Source organism: Phytophthora ramorum (assembly GCF_020800215.1).
Source record: "Phytophthora ramorum isolate Pr-102 chromosome Unknown Phyram_PR-102_s0013, whole genome shotgun sequence".
NCBI classification, from domain to species: Eukaryota; Oomycota; class Peronosporomycetes; order Peronosporales; family Peronosporaceae; genus Phytophthora; species Phytophthora ramorum.
Window position 1 is genome coordinate 426,588 of NW_027150659.1, and position 15,257 is coordinate 441,844.

The 15,257-nt window shown below is 54.1% G+C and overlaps 4 protein-coding genes across 4 annotated transcripts; 2 read left to right on the plus strand and 2 right to left on the minus strand.

The window, feature by feature from the left end:
* Positions 1–897: 897 nt before the first annotated feature.
* KRP23_11815 (uncharacterized protein) lies at positions 898–1,601 on the plus strand (the record flags this gene model as incomplete). The annotated part of the gene is made up of 2 exons (XM_067882392.1): positions 898–1,049; positions 1,112–1,601. The coding sequence occupies 2 exons, from the start codon at positions 898–900 to the stop codon at positions 1,599–1,601; spliced, it is 642 nt and encodes a 213-aa protein (XP_067739986.1).
* A 339-nt stretch (positions 1,602–1,940) lies between these two features.
* Positions 1,941–3,188, minus strand: KRP23_11816 (Zinc finger protein 143; the record flags this gene model as incomplete). The annotated part of the gene is made up of 1 exon (XM_067882393.1): positions 1,941–3,188. The coding sequence occupies one exon, from the start codon at positions 3,186–3,188 to the stop codon at positions 1,941–1,943; it is 1,248 nt and encodes a 415-aa protein (XP_067739987.1).
* A 1,767-nt stretch (positions 3,189–4,955) lies between these two features.
* On the plus strand, positions 4,956–5,945 carry KRP23_11817 (uncharacterized protein; the record flags this gene model as incomplete). Its single annotated transcript, XM_067882394.1, has 6 exons — positions 4,956–5,042; positions 5,100–5,171; positions 5,231–5,288; positions 5,346–5,443; positions 5,518–5,660; positions 5,726–5,945. 6 exons carry the CDS (start codon positions 4,956–4,958, stop codon positions 5,943–5,945), a joined length of 678 nt encoding a protein of 225 aa, XP_067739988.1.
* Positions 5,946–6,471: 526 nt separating this feature from the next.
* On the minus strand, positions 6,472–10,997 carry KRP23_11818 (Endoplasmic reticulum metallopeptidase 1; the record flags this gene model as incomplete). Its single annotated transcript, XM_067882395.1, has 8 exons — positions 6,472–6,503; positions 6,574–6,695; positions 6,756–7,085; positions 7,153–7,268; positions 7,342–8,799; positions 8,875–9,009; positions 9,967–10,425; positions 10,500–10,997. The coding sequence occupies 8 exons, from the start codon at positions 10,995–10,997 to the stop codon at positions 6,472–6,474; spliced, it is 3,150 nt and encodes a 1,049-aa protein (XP_067739989.1).
* Positions 10,998–15,257: the final 4,260 nt, after the last annotated feature.

Consider the following 15,257-nt stretch of genomic DNA (forward strand, 5'->3'; position numbering starts at 1 on the left):
TGCGTGCTTTGGCCGGACAATTTCCATGATCCAAGGACTGCAACATTAGGTGGGACAGTCGATGACACGAGAACGTGCTCGGACAGCAGTGCAAAGAGCAAACAAAGCGAGAGCGTTACCTGGGTGTCCTAGCGAGAGGGCAGGCCCACGGTTGACAGCCAGGATAGCATGGTCCGTCTCGCTGACTCAGCGGCTTCAGCGTGGTCTGCGTGGTCATGGCTGGGCTGTGAAGGGCAAGCCGGAGCCACTGATTTCTCAAGGACACATCGAATCAGCCAGAGGCTCTCGCCTTCGTGGGCCTGTCGATGGACTCACCCCAAGCCAGTGGTTTGGCAGCCTCTTCCTCTCAACTTGTCCGACAACACGCCAACTTCAGAACGGCGACTGACCACCTCAACTCGGCACCGCACACACCAGCCACACAGTCGTATAACGGCGCCCAAAACTGTCGTCGGTGCCAGCACCAACATTACGCTTGACTGGCTTCCAAGCCAAGGCACTGTAAACTGCTCTGAGGAACTGTCGACAGCGTCCCAGTAGCGGCGATTATGCGTGTGAAGCCACCTTCAGCCTTCCTCCGGTTATAGAGTCAATCAGATCTGTGAGATCGGAGCCCAGCGCCGCTCAACTCAGCTCCATCGAGATGGCGAGGCACATCGATCAATCGTGCACCAGCCGGCGAGTACCTCTAGATTCAGTTCGTAAGGTCAATCCCATTCCATAGTCCGTTCTATATCGAAACGCGGTCTGGCCAATATGTTACACGACAGGTTATTCGTAACCATAGGCTCTTGACTGACCCCGCGCCGGCACGCCTATGCGGCCTCCATGACCTCGTCGCCCGCTCGTCATCAGTCGTGAATATCCGCTGCAGGACGCAAGCGCCCTACGTCTACCATGGGGCAGCCATCCGCGTCTTCTTCGCCTCTGCTGTCCAGCTCGCCACTGCACTGGGACGGCAAGTGCCAGAACTGCCGCAAGCTCATGTCGCGCTGCATTTGCTTTCACGAGTCCGAGGGCGATGTCGACCCGCTGCACTCGGCCGCTGCGTATGTCTCTGTTGCACTAAATGTAATCAGCCGGTAGACTCACGTGTTGCTTGTACCTGCAGCCAAGTGATCACCGACGCCTCCGAGACGCGGCCGCTCTGGAATGCGCTACGCAAAATGCACCGCAAGTCGGCGGCCCCTCGTCTGACGCTCGTGCAGCCGCCCACCAGCTCTCGCCCGTCGACTGCCGGCTCGAAGGAGCACCGGCGCAAGCACAGCGAAGCCCTGCCATCGCTCAGTGGCCATCACGCGCACCGACGGTCCGATGCGAGACCGCCACAGAGCTCCAGACGGCCCAGTCGAGAGCCCAGGCGGGAACCTTCACCAGAACGTCTCTCCGTCAGCAGGAAAGACCGACTGCAGCGTGCCGGCTTCACTGGCAGCAGCCACAACCTCAAGAAAGTGGTGGAGGACTCCGGTGCCATGCGCTCGGTGCAGTCGACGAATAGCATGGACAAACACAGGACCAGTAGCGCCACTCGACCCAAGGAGAAGTTTCACTATGAGCCCGAAGACGGCAGTGACGACGAGGAAAATGTATGGGAGCTCTAGACGCCCCGCCGCCTCGTAGGCGACATCGAATGTATGTAGTATTTCCCACGCAGTCTTCGCCATTCAGCTCTTTTTCATTTCCTTACGATAAATAAGCGTGAAACGACGAGGGCACCACTGCAACTTCCTGTGCCCGCCAGCAATGAATACAACAAGGTGCGGCGTGGTCTTACAGTCTTCGTCATTTTCCAGACAGGCAGCAAGTCCACGGACGCACCTCTGTTCGCTCTCTTTTCTACAAGTCTCAAAATACTAGAAAAACAAATTCACACCCACTACAACCAGCTCACTTCCACGCGAGCCCTCGCTTATAAACAGAGCAGCTCCCCCCGCAGCTCGCTAGTAATTCTCGTTCATGAGCTGCAGCACCACGCTGAGCTCTTCTCCCGTGAACTCGGGCGCCGCCGGGTTCATGGGCGGGGGCACTGCAAAACCGCCGTACTTGCTGTCTTCGTTGCTCTGTGGCGGCGGTCGAAGTACGTGGTGACTGGGCGGTGGCAGCATCTGATGCTGTTGGTTCTGCTGCTCGTAACTGTTGTCTCCCCGCTCGTCTTCGGGTCGAAGTGGGGCAAAGTGGTTGCCGCTGGAGTAGCCGGAGCGACTAAAAGCGCTGTCCGAGCCCAGCGAGAAGGCAGAACCTCCAGAACTCGACGAGTACTGGACGGACGGGAAAGCGCTGCGTCGTTGGTCCGACCCGTAGAGATGCTCCGTGTCGGGCGACTTTTTGTCCTTGGGCAACATGGTGGGGATACTGTTACTCAGGTCGCTGGCTCCGAAGAAGGGCGAGGGCCCCATGAGCTTGTTGCGGCCAGCCAGCGCGCTGGTCTTGGGCTTGTCGAAGGTGCTGGCGAACAAGAAGCTGCCGGTCGGGACCGACGCGTGGTGGCTGCTGTACGGAACGTGCTCCGTCGAGTACTCGCGGGTTGAGTCCGCCGCGGACAAGTAGTCGTTGTCCTTGTCTGCATTTGCCATGGCCATATGCTGCTGCTCTGGTTGCTGTTGCTGCTGCTGCACCCCGACGATGACGTTGTGATGCAGTTTCTGGTGCTGGGCGAACTCCTTGTAGTTGTCGCAACTCCAGTTGCAGTTGCCCTGGCCGAGGCACCGGAAGACGTTCAGGCCCTCGGGGAAGTGGATGCGCATGTGGCGCTTGAGCTTGGTGCTCGTGTTGAAGCGCTTGCCGCACGTGGCGAAGATGCACGGGTACGGTCTCTCCCCGCTGTGGATCCGCTTGTGGCGGCTCAGGTTGCCCGACGTGTTGAACCGCTGCGCGCAGCCCTCGTAGTCGCACGCGTAGGGCTTGGTGCCCGTGTGGATGCGCATATGGCGCCGCAGCGCGAAGGACCGCGGGAACTGCTTGCCGCAGTGCACTTCGGTGCAGATGAACACGGGTTTGGCGCCACTGGTGCTGCTATTGCTGCTGTTGCTCTTCTTCTTGGCCGGGGGCTTGAGCTCCGGCAGTTGCCGCGGCGGGTAGTTGCTGTTGGGCGCCTCCTGCTGCCACACGAGCGGATCCTCGCGCTTGGAAAGGGCCGGCAACGCCGTGGAGGGCGACGGCTCGAGCTCGTCCGCGTGCATGAGGCGCATTCTGCAAGTTGCGAAGTGAAGGCAACCGAGGACAAGGGCGCAGTTAGCTCACTGCCCGGTGACTTGCCTCCACTATGCGGTCAACCTTGAAAGGCTTCTTCGCCCCTGTCGCTCCCGCGCACGCGGCTGTTCGGTCGCCCATCCTCCTTTTGTTCCTTGCCGACACCGCCAGCAAATGTTGGCAAATTATGCCTTGGCTGCGTTGGCGATACATGTGCACGTAGCAGCGTTGGCAGCGTTGCTGCATCGGCTGCTGCTGCTGCTGCTGCTGCTACATTTGCCATCTGCGGGGCTGCTTGTACGCGCGGGGTCGTCAATTAAGACGGGATGCGACTTCTGAAGTGGATGAGCGTGCCAAATTAGCGATGGCCATTTCAGTCCCCATCCCCCGCATGTCGGCGTCGGAAGGCGAGCGCTGGTCCCTGCTTCCTGCACTCGACGCCGCCGGGCCCAGCTCGCTATCTCTGCAGGCAAGCGAGCATAATTGCAGGAAACACGGCTTGAGTTTGCCGTTGTTGAACCCGCGAATGCTGATATAGGCGCTCGTGTTGCACTTTTTACAGGTTCATTTAACAGTTTTCCCCCATCGGAAACGACACTGCAGACTGCAGGCTCGAGTGCGAAGGCGAAGCAGCGCTCGGGGCAAGAGAGCGCTGGAGGATTTACTCTGGGTTGCTGGCCCTCTGCCAGCACGGACCGGTTGATCCGCGGCAATGCACTGGGACGGTCATGTGCAACGCTGACTGGCATCGCGGTCCACCTGTTGCCGCCAGCCCGTCTTCAAGAATCGGACCACCTTCGCGGGTGCAGATCCCTAAGGAGAAGGTGTCCGCGAATGCCTCGATGAGGCCCTTGCAGCGCTCTGGTTTAGCTGCACAGCGCAGCACAGCGATGGTTGCAAGCCCGTCGAGGCGCTGTCCTGGGGCGGGTTGCTTTTCGAGGCGACTTGGTCAGTCGATTGAAGCCACTTGGCTCTGCCGGCCGCGATTGTCAGCTCATCTTCTGTGTCAACAAAGGCGCGCAATCACGCCCATTTCACGGAAATGGGCACTAAATGACGGGAAATGGGCTCATTGCACCAGAACGGCTTACTCCCACGAGTCAATCCTGAATGCTTCGCTTGAAGCTTGCAGAGGATTAGGACAGCGGAGGATAGCGCGAAGAGTATGGTAAGAGGGGGGTTCTTGAGGAGGAAGTCGGCCTGGAAGGTGGCTTGTGTATTGGAGGTCCAAAGGAGAAGTTGAGAAGTAAGGACTGGAAGTCCTCGGCGGGGATAATAACCCCTTACCTGTCATATCTTGACTTCAATTTGGGCACCTGGGCCCAAATGACCCGATTCTACATTTCCTGTTGAAGTTGACAGCCAATCAAAATGCCGTCGGAAGATCGGTCAAGATGCGCAGCTGCCAGCTGGCCGTGACGCGCGACGCGTCGGTCTCCGAGCCGAGCCGTGGTGTCCTGCCATGATTACAAGACGCTCAGGGCTTGCAGCGATAGTTTGTTGCTGTCAGTCGTACCGAAATGATAGCTCCTCACATGGAAGGCAAGCGCTTCCTCTCCATCTCGTCCTTTGGTGTTCATTGCCCCTTTGCCGTTGTGTGATAACGTGTCCCGCCTTGCTGATCGCGTTTAACGTGACGTGCGTGCGGTGCCGCCGTCGATGGAGATGGTCCGCGATGTGCTGCTGCTTGCCGTCGTCGGACCGGAGATGCGAGTTGAGTCGATGCCACGCAACGACCTTCTGCCTATTCAAAGGCGACGCTTTAGATGGATATCGTGCAGGCCTCGTTCCAGGCCTCGTTCGACTCGCGCGTCGAGCGCCTCGGCGACGGGGACCTGGCCGACCTCCGCGTGGTGCGTCCCTGATGCCGTCAGAATGACCCGAGCTTTAACACTGCTGTGACGCGACAGATCTTCCGCTACTTCGACACAGATGGCGACGGCGCTGTCTCGGCCAGCCAAGCCTGCCGGATGTTTGCCCTGGTGCGTACCTGGCGGTGACTAAGCCGTTGAGCTCTACTGAGGCTGCTATGGGTTGTTAGTTGGGGCTGGACGTCAACATGACGCACGTTCGAGAGCTCGGGGAAGTTTACCTTAATGGTACCAGATTTTTTAGCTGCTAGTTCCTTGATAACGTTGGCTGACAGTCTTGTGTAGAGTTCATGAAGATCGTAGATAGCCATGTGCACGTGGCTCCTCCAGTGAAGCTCAGGTTGATGTGCTGGATGGTGGGGCTCAAGCTCCACCGCCGGAAGGTGGAGTGCCTGCTCAAGAGATTCCAGTGCAGAGTGCAGAGGAGACGGCGAGGAGGCTGTGGAACGACAAGAAGCTGGAGGACGAATGGAAGATGCTGGACACGTACCGGCGAGGTCGTGTGAGCGTGCAGGAGCTGGGGCTCTTCCTCGGGAGCTGTCGCTCCACGCTCTCTCTTGACGACACGGAGAGGTTCCTTGAAACCTATGGCAGCACCGTGTGAGTCAAGTGCGGAGTCTGTTCAAGCACACACAGCCAGCTAATTCGTTTCTTCTTGTCTGCAGAGAGCACGACGGGGTGGAGGAGCTCGAGTTCACCAAGGAAGGCTTTCTCAAATTCCGACATGAGTACACACCGAGGAAAATGGCTCCGTCCGAGGACGACTTGTCTTCTGACGACGATGATGAAGATGGCCTTGTGGACAACGCAGTCTCCTCAACCCAGCGCCCACCGACAGTGCTGGGGTTGCTGACGCCACCAGTGCGGCAAATGCTACAACGATGAGGCTGCCATCGCGTCATGCCAAGCGTGGACCCAGTGACGTTGCATACAGCTCCAGTGACCCCGTTCTGAGCTCCAGGGATCACGAATTCGTTGTCAACCCTGATGAGCTCGTGGAGAGTGACGAGAGCGACGAAGAAGCTGGGAGTAATGATATGCTGCCTCCTGCTGCTGATGCCAAATGCTACCGATAGTAGCACCATAGCAGTCCATGAAACTCGAGTAGCCAGTAATGCTTAACACAAGGTGTGGAGGTCATCGTTATAGCTTGACTGCGCATGACCAACACCTACGAAAGAAGAGAGCGTCTAGATCTGCATCTTTGTCCATGTGGAAACAGCAGAGGCAACGACGGTCCAGGACGGCAGTGCGTCGTTGAACTCCTTCATCTCGGGGGTCGTGACCTCGAGGAAGTGGCCAACGAAGGCAACATCAATGGGTTTCTTGGACTCCGCCTCGATCCAGAAGTGGTAGCTCGAAGGAACGGTGCCGCTGCAGAACTGGAGGATATACGCGTCTTCAGCCTCGATCACGGGCCCGCTGACACCGTTTCCCATCGACCTGGACCAATCCAACGAGTGATCAGACAAATAACCTCTGCAAGTACTTTTTGGAAGTCAAACCCACGCACCATGAGTCAACTTGGTTTTCTTGGCGTCAATGAAGAGGTTCATGTGAGAAGGCCCGGTGAACACGAAGTGGATTTTACGGCGGTCCGTCTCCTCTGAATATGTCGACGACAGAACTTCCAACCTGCAAGACGCATGATAAAAGTTAATGCGTAAACCAAAACACAAGTTGTGGCAAACGTACTTGGCCTTTTGAGTGTCGATCGGAAAAGCGGGCGCGGCAGCCGGGAGGTACCATGACTTGTCTTCGGGCAGCATGTGCTTCACGGGAAGTGACCATGGCATGTGCCCGTATACTTCTGCTTGCTCGGTCAGCTCTTCAGGGGCCACTTGCATACGCGCATCCTTCCACTGCGTGCTAGCCAGGTAGCTCTTAATGGGATCGGGTCCACGGAAATCCAGCGAGTTGACCCAGAGCCCCGAGTCCGATTGAATGTCGCCATTGGGAAGAATCACGTCACGCTCAACGTGCTGGAGCATGATACGCTTCGGGCAAATATCCGAGTATGGGTTGCTGCAATCCAAACGACCATGTCAGGGCCCGAGTCAACCAAATTGCATTTGAAAAATTGCACGCGTACCGAATTGAAGCGTACGCGGTGGATACCACAGTGGTGATGATGCAGACATTCCGAACCAGCTTCAATTGCTTTACTGGGAGGAAGCAAAACACCCGGCCTGAATACGAAACCATGATCTACAAACGAAAACAACAACAGTGGTGAGTAGGCAGCACTGGGTTAAGTGACACGATGCGTCAAAAGCATTACCACGAGGATGATGCACATCAATAGAGACAACACGATGTCGGGCGGCACCACAGGTCCGCTTCGCCCCAGCAAAGGGATGAAGAACATCAGCGCAATCGCAAAGCAGCACATCGTGTGGATCACAGGTATAATCATCGCACCCAGCGATACGCAAATGTAAACATTCGACGAGAACATGCGGAGACGCTGGAGAAGTTGGCACAAAACCTGCCCCACCAGCGGGAAGAAGATCCACACAGCCAAAATGCTTGAAATGAGACCGAGTTGCATGCAGATGGCTAGTCCTCCCATCCAGATGCACATCATGGCCTCAAACAAACTCTCTTCTAGGCGCCACAGAGCCTCCGGTGTCACGCTGGGTGTCTTCGTCTCCAAAACTGATGCTAGCTGATGAAGCATTCCCGCGAGTGCAGGAGCCAAGAAGAGCGCGCCAGCCAGATACGGTTGGGAATACCACGGGAGCGGTGCGTACAAACTGAGCAGCACTGCAACCATCAATGAAGCGCCAAGTGCGGCACCAAAGCATCGCGTGATCAGTACAAACGCGGTCAGACGCTCAGAAATCGAGACGTGAGAAAGCAGGAGGTACAGCACCGCCAGCAGAAACACGCCGCCACACAGAATGAATGTGGACTCCTTGCTGGCAGTCACCATCGTCAGTCCCATGACATCCGAGAAGAACGTGTTGGAGCTCTGCGGGTTCTCCACGACCTTTTTCAGGCGTCCAGGCTCGCCGCCCAATTGGTTCACCACACCAACAACATTCTCACCAAGACGCTGCACCGCACCCTGCTGGATGCGCGACACATCGTCGAGCGTCGTGTGATAGACGTATCCGTTAGCGATGTACGCAAAGTCCATGCCAGCAACGTAACCAAAATCACGGTAAATTCGGTAGTCCGTATCAGCAGGGATGATGCCCGACTGAAACAGCTCTTGTGCAATGATACTGGCATGTGGGTACTTGGCTCCCTGGGCATACGCCAGTGCAAGTTCATCACTTCCCGTCTGGAAAAGCAGCTCTCGGCCTCCAGCTCCAGCAGCTTCCAAATTGATGAAAGCTCGAATACTGTCCGTCCATGGATGCTGCGTGATGAAACCATGAGCCGCCTGCATGATCGTCTCCTCTGCACCGTTAAAGTTGAACACCAACGTCGCGTACTTCGGCGGGTTCAGCACGAACATCCGCAGCAGCTCCACCATAATTGCAATGTTGACTCCATCATCCGACGCCGCAGCGCCGCCAATCGCCGCATCATAGTGCGACGAGATCATCAGCGAATTGTTCAGTGCCTCAGCACTTGCATCTGGCGGCGACACCCTCACCAAAATGTTGGTGACGTTGGCGTAAATGTTCTGAAACTGAGCGATGAAGTCGAGTCCAAACGCCCCCGACGGTCTCTGCACGTCCACTTCAACACCCACTCCCTCGACCTTAGTAGCCTTGATCTCTTCAATCTACAATAGCACAACAACCATCAATATCCCATTAGTAAATGAAATTACCCCCACAACCCCACAAAATCAACCTACCTGCTGTAACAAGTAGTTGGGCGTTAATTCCTCGTTGGCTTTCGTGCCTACCGGGCGGTACCCGAAGCTCATGATGCTCTCCAACACCACGCGAGCTCTAGCCTCCGAAAACTCATTGAGAGACGTGTCCAGGCCCTTTGGAGGGGGCAGCCACGTGTGCCAATAGGTCACGACACTGAAGGACGAGACGTAGAAGGCCAGAAGCCAAGAATTACGGGCCACCCGCGAGGCAGCGACGGGTGGAAGCGGCGACGGCGCTTCCTCTCGTGCGACAATGAGGACGAGGAAGGCGGGAAGGGAGACGCGGCGGGTGCCGCGGACTGGCGGCGGTGACGCACTTCCCCCATGTTGCAATGACGCAGCAAATTCAGGAATGGCTATCAAAAAAATGAAGCGATCGAAATGTGGTGTACGACACATATACGAAGAAGACGATGTGCTTCGGAAGGGGATCAAGGATGAGTCAAATAAACTTCAAATTGTGTAGAATAGAGGTGATTTATAGAAGGGTATGCTGTATGGAAGACATGGTGCAACTGTCGAAACATGTCGCTTGGATTATGGTGCGAGTCCCAATTTCTCATTGGAGGTTTGAATTTGGATAATGGCACACATCGTGCCTACATTTGCTCTCTCCTCGGCGTTGTAGATGTAGTCTGGATGTGGTGGTGGTTCTGTTGCCACGCTATACTTTTATCACAAACGAGATGGTGTTTCCTTTGAGGTCGCCATGATAACATGTACTGTAACACCACATTTGTAACGATACTGCATGTAGTCCGAGAGCTGCGTTGTGCGAGAGGTGTATTTCGATTCTGCTTTTTGCAAATGACACAATCGTTTCTCGTTTTGCCATATCACGGTCGCCTTCATGGCATCCTCCGTACAACTTGATCAAGTGGTCACGGTTGGGCTAACCAAGCTCCTGATGGAATAGAGCTTAGTTTGCCTGGGCTACCTTGACCCGTCGTGCGCGTTGCAGCCACGAAAACCAACGAGAGCGACTTAGAGCCAAGCTCACGTGTGGGCAGGCGAAAACTCTATCACATGAACCTTCGAGCGCCAAAGTTAGAACTTGTAGCGGGACCTGACGTGGTCGAGCACGCGACGCAGCATCCAACCGTCACTGGGGGTGATCGTTGTCGAGCTGTACGCCATCATGATCGAGTTGGGGAAATCCTTGGCCGGCTTGTCCTCCAACCCGTAAAAATCCGGCAGACCAAAACCGTGACCGATTTCATGACCGATGAACAGGATATTCCTGTTGTACAAGTTTTTCATCGTGTCGTTGAGACTCACTTCCTGGCCCCAGTCGTAGCCGAAGCCGTACGGAATGTCCCCCTTGAGCAAGAAATAGACGTCAAACGGCTCGCCCTTGCAAGCACTCGTGTCCGACCACATGTTGTTCACGCTGTCGTAGTAGCGATAGCACTCGTCGGGGCACTGCGTCACGCCATCACGGTCTACACTTCCTTCGTAGAACGAGCCGAGCGAGTTGTCCTTCCACTCAAACTGCGACAGGTCCTTGGCCGCCCACCCCACCATGTTGACCTTGATCTCCGTGAACGGCCAGCAGTTGTAACCTCCAGCCATTTGTTCCACGCGTTGTAGTGGCGAGTGAGGACGCCCTCAAATTTGGACGCCACATCCTTCGACAGTTGATTGTCGGTATCCCAACGAACGCAGTAGTTCATGGAGCCATTGTTGTGCACCAGTTTGTCCATGATCCAGTTCTTGTTGGCCATGACGTTCCAGTTGGCCTTGTTAGATACATCCACGTTCGGCCCAATGCGGTGTTCCCACACCCAGTCCAGATACTCGTTGCTGATGTACTCGTTGGGGTTCCCGGTCACGCACTCGCCGGTCTTTGAGGTGACATCACCAAACGTGGGGACAGCGCTGGTGTGATTCGTGCCGGTGTTGACGACGACTGGAGCACCCCACGTCGAGATGCCCCGATAGACATCGGTGTCCGAACTTGACGTGAAAGTCTGCTGCTGCTCTTGGTCGGCTCCGCTGGACGCTGGATGCACTGTTCCAGTATCCCTGCTCAAGTCCGTAGCTGAGGACGAGACAGCCAGAAGAGCTGCAAGGAGAATGTGTGGGGCCAGACTTGCCTTCATCGTGGAGAAATTAGGAATGAGTTCACACAGCATAAATATTAAACCAAGAAGTATTGTTGTTCAGCAATGAGCTGATTGAGTGCAGACTTGTCGTTAGGACCACCTGCTTTTGATGCGACAGTGCCCACACACGGGTGTGTGAATTGTTGAACAAGGTGGAAGGGCACGAACAGCAATTATAGCCGTCTGTACACATCGCGAAGGTCATCGCGACGGACCTGGTGCCCCGTAGCGATTCTGATCCAGCACCAAACCACTGAGGACGTGGTGACCCTCAAGTGTTTAAGTCTGCCCACCAAAACGCGGAGGACTTAGTGGAGCCTTCGTGTTGCATGATTATCGTGATCCACCGTGGCGGGAGATCTTGGTGACCCTCCTGCTTCCGTAAAGTTCATCTGCCGTTCACCTCGGCCTCGATACATCAACATTGGGTTAAAGTCCCAAAGAGATATTGGTCTTCGACGCCCCCAGCGACTTTCAGGGCTCTATAGTTTCTAGTTAAACACAAATAGAGGACCTCATTAACCCCCCCCCCCACACACACACACATACACACATCGCGAAGGTGGGTCATTCTCAGCTACATATATTATTAATACATGGATTATATTAAAATAAGTACATGGCATTGTGCTTTGTATTAAGTACACTTTGGTGGCGGTGAAGGTCCCAAAGATGTCGCCCGCTGCTAACGCTCTAATATTGCTCTGTTTGCGTTATGCGATACTCTTTAGCTTCGTCTGTGTGTGTACTAGCTGCTCCTGCATCGTGGTCACCGGCTGTTCCTCTAAGTCAAATGTAGGATGACCTTTTACGTACGTGTGAACACGAGTTACTACATCGCACGGCCATCGAGACGAACGGCTCGTTTCCTTTCCGCCTTCCACTACATCCGTTAGTTAAAAACAAGTTGTACCAACGCCGCAGAGTTCGCACATTCGGGCCAAATATATCACTAACATACTGCGTACAAATACTGTACACATGAATGAGAAAGATGGCTCGCCACCGAAAGTCGTTTTTAATAAGTCAGCACGTATCATTTATTGGGGCTTCGCCCCAATATAAATCGTGTAACTTTCATGTACCCCAGTGGTACATCATTTTGATATACATTCCTAATTACACCATTTCCCACCCAAGTCTCAAAATTTTCAAATCAAGCTGCAAAATGGGATTTTGGGTACTAGCGCAAAAAGTGCATTTTTCACGTTTTGCAAAATGGATGGGTACACTTTTCAAGCAAACTGCACAGCTAGACTACGCGCCCAGCTTCATGTCGTCTCCCTTCTCTGCTGCGAAGCAATGACGCAGGCAGTGTCTCTCATAACGCCACACAAGTCGCGCAGTAATCACCGTCTTGCCAAACTCCACTACCTCCTTCATCAACTGCATGCAGTGCTCCGTGAACGTGGCATATTCACCCCGCACCAAAACCTCTTGCTTTCTCTCGGCCATGAACCGACGCATCTTGGCTTTAAGCGAGTTCCAGCACCCCTCGATGGGGTTCAGCATCGGACGGTAGGGGCCTAGGCGCAGGACGACGAACATGTTCAGGTTCACGATGCCATCCGCGGCCAGGTACTCGCGCACCAGCCTCTCCACCTCGCTGTGCACAGGTGCGTTGTCAGTCACGATCACTACCTTGGCTGGCTGCAGCTCCTCGTACTCCTCCGATCGGAGAGCAGCGACGAAAAGATCCGCCATGAAGCGCGCATTCTCTTGCTTCTTGACAGAGCCCTCATGAGTCTGCAGTACTATAGTACCAACCCGGACCCGCTTGAGACGCCGCTTTGGACGTGCAGGCTGCTGCCTTTTGACGGCGGCAGCTGGACTACAGCGCGCTCTCTAATGCGCGACCAACCTTCATTTCTAGATAAATATAAATTGAAGTTAGTCTCGTCTTGAAACACCCTTCTTGATGTGCTTGTTCAACTCTGCGACAAAGGCCTTGCGCTTCTCCTTGCTGACGCTTGAGTTCATCGTCTCCTTCTAGATGCGCAGGCGCTTCGTCAAGTAAAGCATGCCCTGGAGCGCGCGATGCACTGACGCCACGCTGACATCGACGCCAAGGTCGGAGTGGAGACGGTCGCGCAGCTGCTCCAGTGTCATGCGGCAATCCTCGTCGATCAGCTCCTCGAGCTTGCTCATGACCTCCACTGTCATTTTGACTGAAGAAGAGCGTAAGCCGCCGCGTTGCTTGGGTTCCGCGCCGGCAGCGAGGACGGCTCGGCGAGCAGTATGGTAGTTGACGTCGTTGGCGGTGGCCACCTCTCTCCAGTCCTTGCCTTCGTGGAAGGCGCGAACGACGCGAGCCTTTGCTTGGGCCCGCTCGAAGGAAACGCTGGTCTTGGAGGATGGCGTGCAGCTCGGCATTTGCGGGACTGGGTGCATTGTGTGGAAAGCGGGAGATCTCGCGGGATATTTCGCGCGGCAGGCGCCTTGAGTTCGCGCCAAAATGACTGGTGCGAGGGAGTTTGCAGTTTGCCTGAAAACTGTACCCATCCATTTTGCAAAACAAGAAAAATGCACCAATTTTGTTCACTTGAAGTGACACGGTTTTTATCACTTTGCAGCTTGGTTTGTAAAACTTGCAAGTAGGGTAGGAAATGGTGTACAAATGGATACATTAGTTGTGTAGATGGGTTAGGGTAACCATTTAGAATCACTCACACAGGGCCAAAAACGGCATAAACAAACGTAAATTTAGGAATTGTTTTTCATTAGTGTAGGTTAAGCTTTATTATTATTATTATGAAACCCGATCCCTATTACAACAACTTTGCGTTTGCCAGTCAATAGCAATCCGGTTGTGCCCCCAGAGCAGACAATATAGCCAATGCCACAGCGTTAAGGGTAGGTTAAGTTTATTCCAACTTATTTCCGGAAAATATCTGAAAATGTCATTGTTATACTGTAATACACTATACAAGCTTTAAGCTATTCTTATCATTATTCGATAAATCCAACTTCGTTCTACACTGATGTGCCATTCCACTAAAATTAGTAAGAAACCCCCGAGCTGCAATGTAGAAAACCACAAGTCATTTACGATAGAGCAACTGAGTAGGGCACGATGTGTAGAGCACCGCGCGAGCTCGACATAGTCAGTGGGACGGTAGGCCAAGAGCTCGCCGTGATAAAGGTCTATAAAGAGCTCCTCGCGTCTGCCGATATGACAGGTAACAGCATAGATTCAATGCATTCTACTCTCTCTCTCAGGAATCTAGCTTTCCTATGAAGAATTTCTACCTCTACTAACAGCTTTCTTCATCTTTTTACAGACGAAGAAAAGTGGCAAAGCTCGTGCAATTAATGGAGTTTTAGTGAAGTCAACTGTTTTGGGGTATTTTTTCAAGTTTTTAACATACTTCGCGAGCGCTATACGAGTTCGCTATCGGCCTCTAAGCGTGTGGCTAAAATTCGCGACAAGATGGCAAGCTCCATTGAAGAACGCAATTTGCGCGCAAACATACAGTAAGATGATGCTCCGGGGTGCACTGTATCTGATCTCTCTGTTTTAGTGGAGCACCTTGTGGTACATGCTGACGTGACAATGGGACTCAAATCTATACACGACGCTGCTCTACTTGCGATGATGTGGTACATGTTCGATAGAGGTATAGACACGTGCTTTACGCGCAAGCAACAACTCTCAATTGCTGCGTCGGGCGATTGTTTTTTTTGCACATCGCGCGTATCAAGACATCGGTTATACAAGGAGTCTTGATCTATAAATCCCCTGACTGCTGGCAGCAATGTATGCTGCACGCCTTTGGCCTGCTTTTTATCTGCTATCACGAACCGTATGAATACGTATTCCCTCTTGTGCCGCGCCTCGCTATGTCAGACTTACCGGACGGGCAGCCGTACTCACAAGAAGATGCTGTCATCTTCTGGGAGCCTTCAAACTGAAGGAGATATCGAATCACAGCCAACTTTGAAGCGAGAGCGCAAGCGCCCTAATATTGCAAGTTATATTACCGAGGTTATCCGGAACTCGCTGAAAGAAATGTCACCTGCGCAACAGCAACGCGTGACCCCAGGTATGACGAGCCACTCCATCCGACGAGGCTCTGCTGCGTATGTAGTTAGCTGCCAGTGGATATCTACACGAGGAACTTGACCGCTTGAATCGCTCACTAAAGCATTTGCATACATTGGCACGACCACACGTGAGGATCAAAATCGGGCTACCAGGCTCCAGAATTTCCGGTTATGACGCCGACTATTAATGATATTCAGCTGCATCTGTCGGTC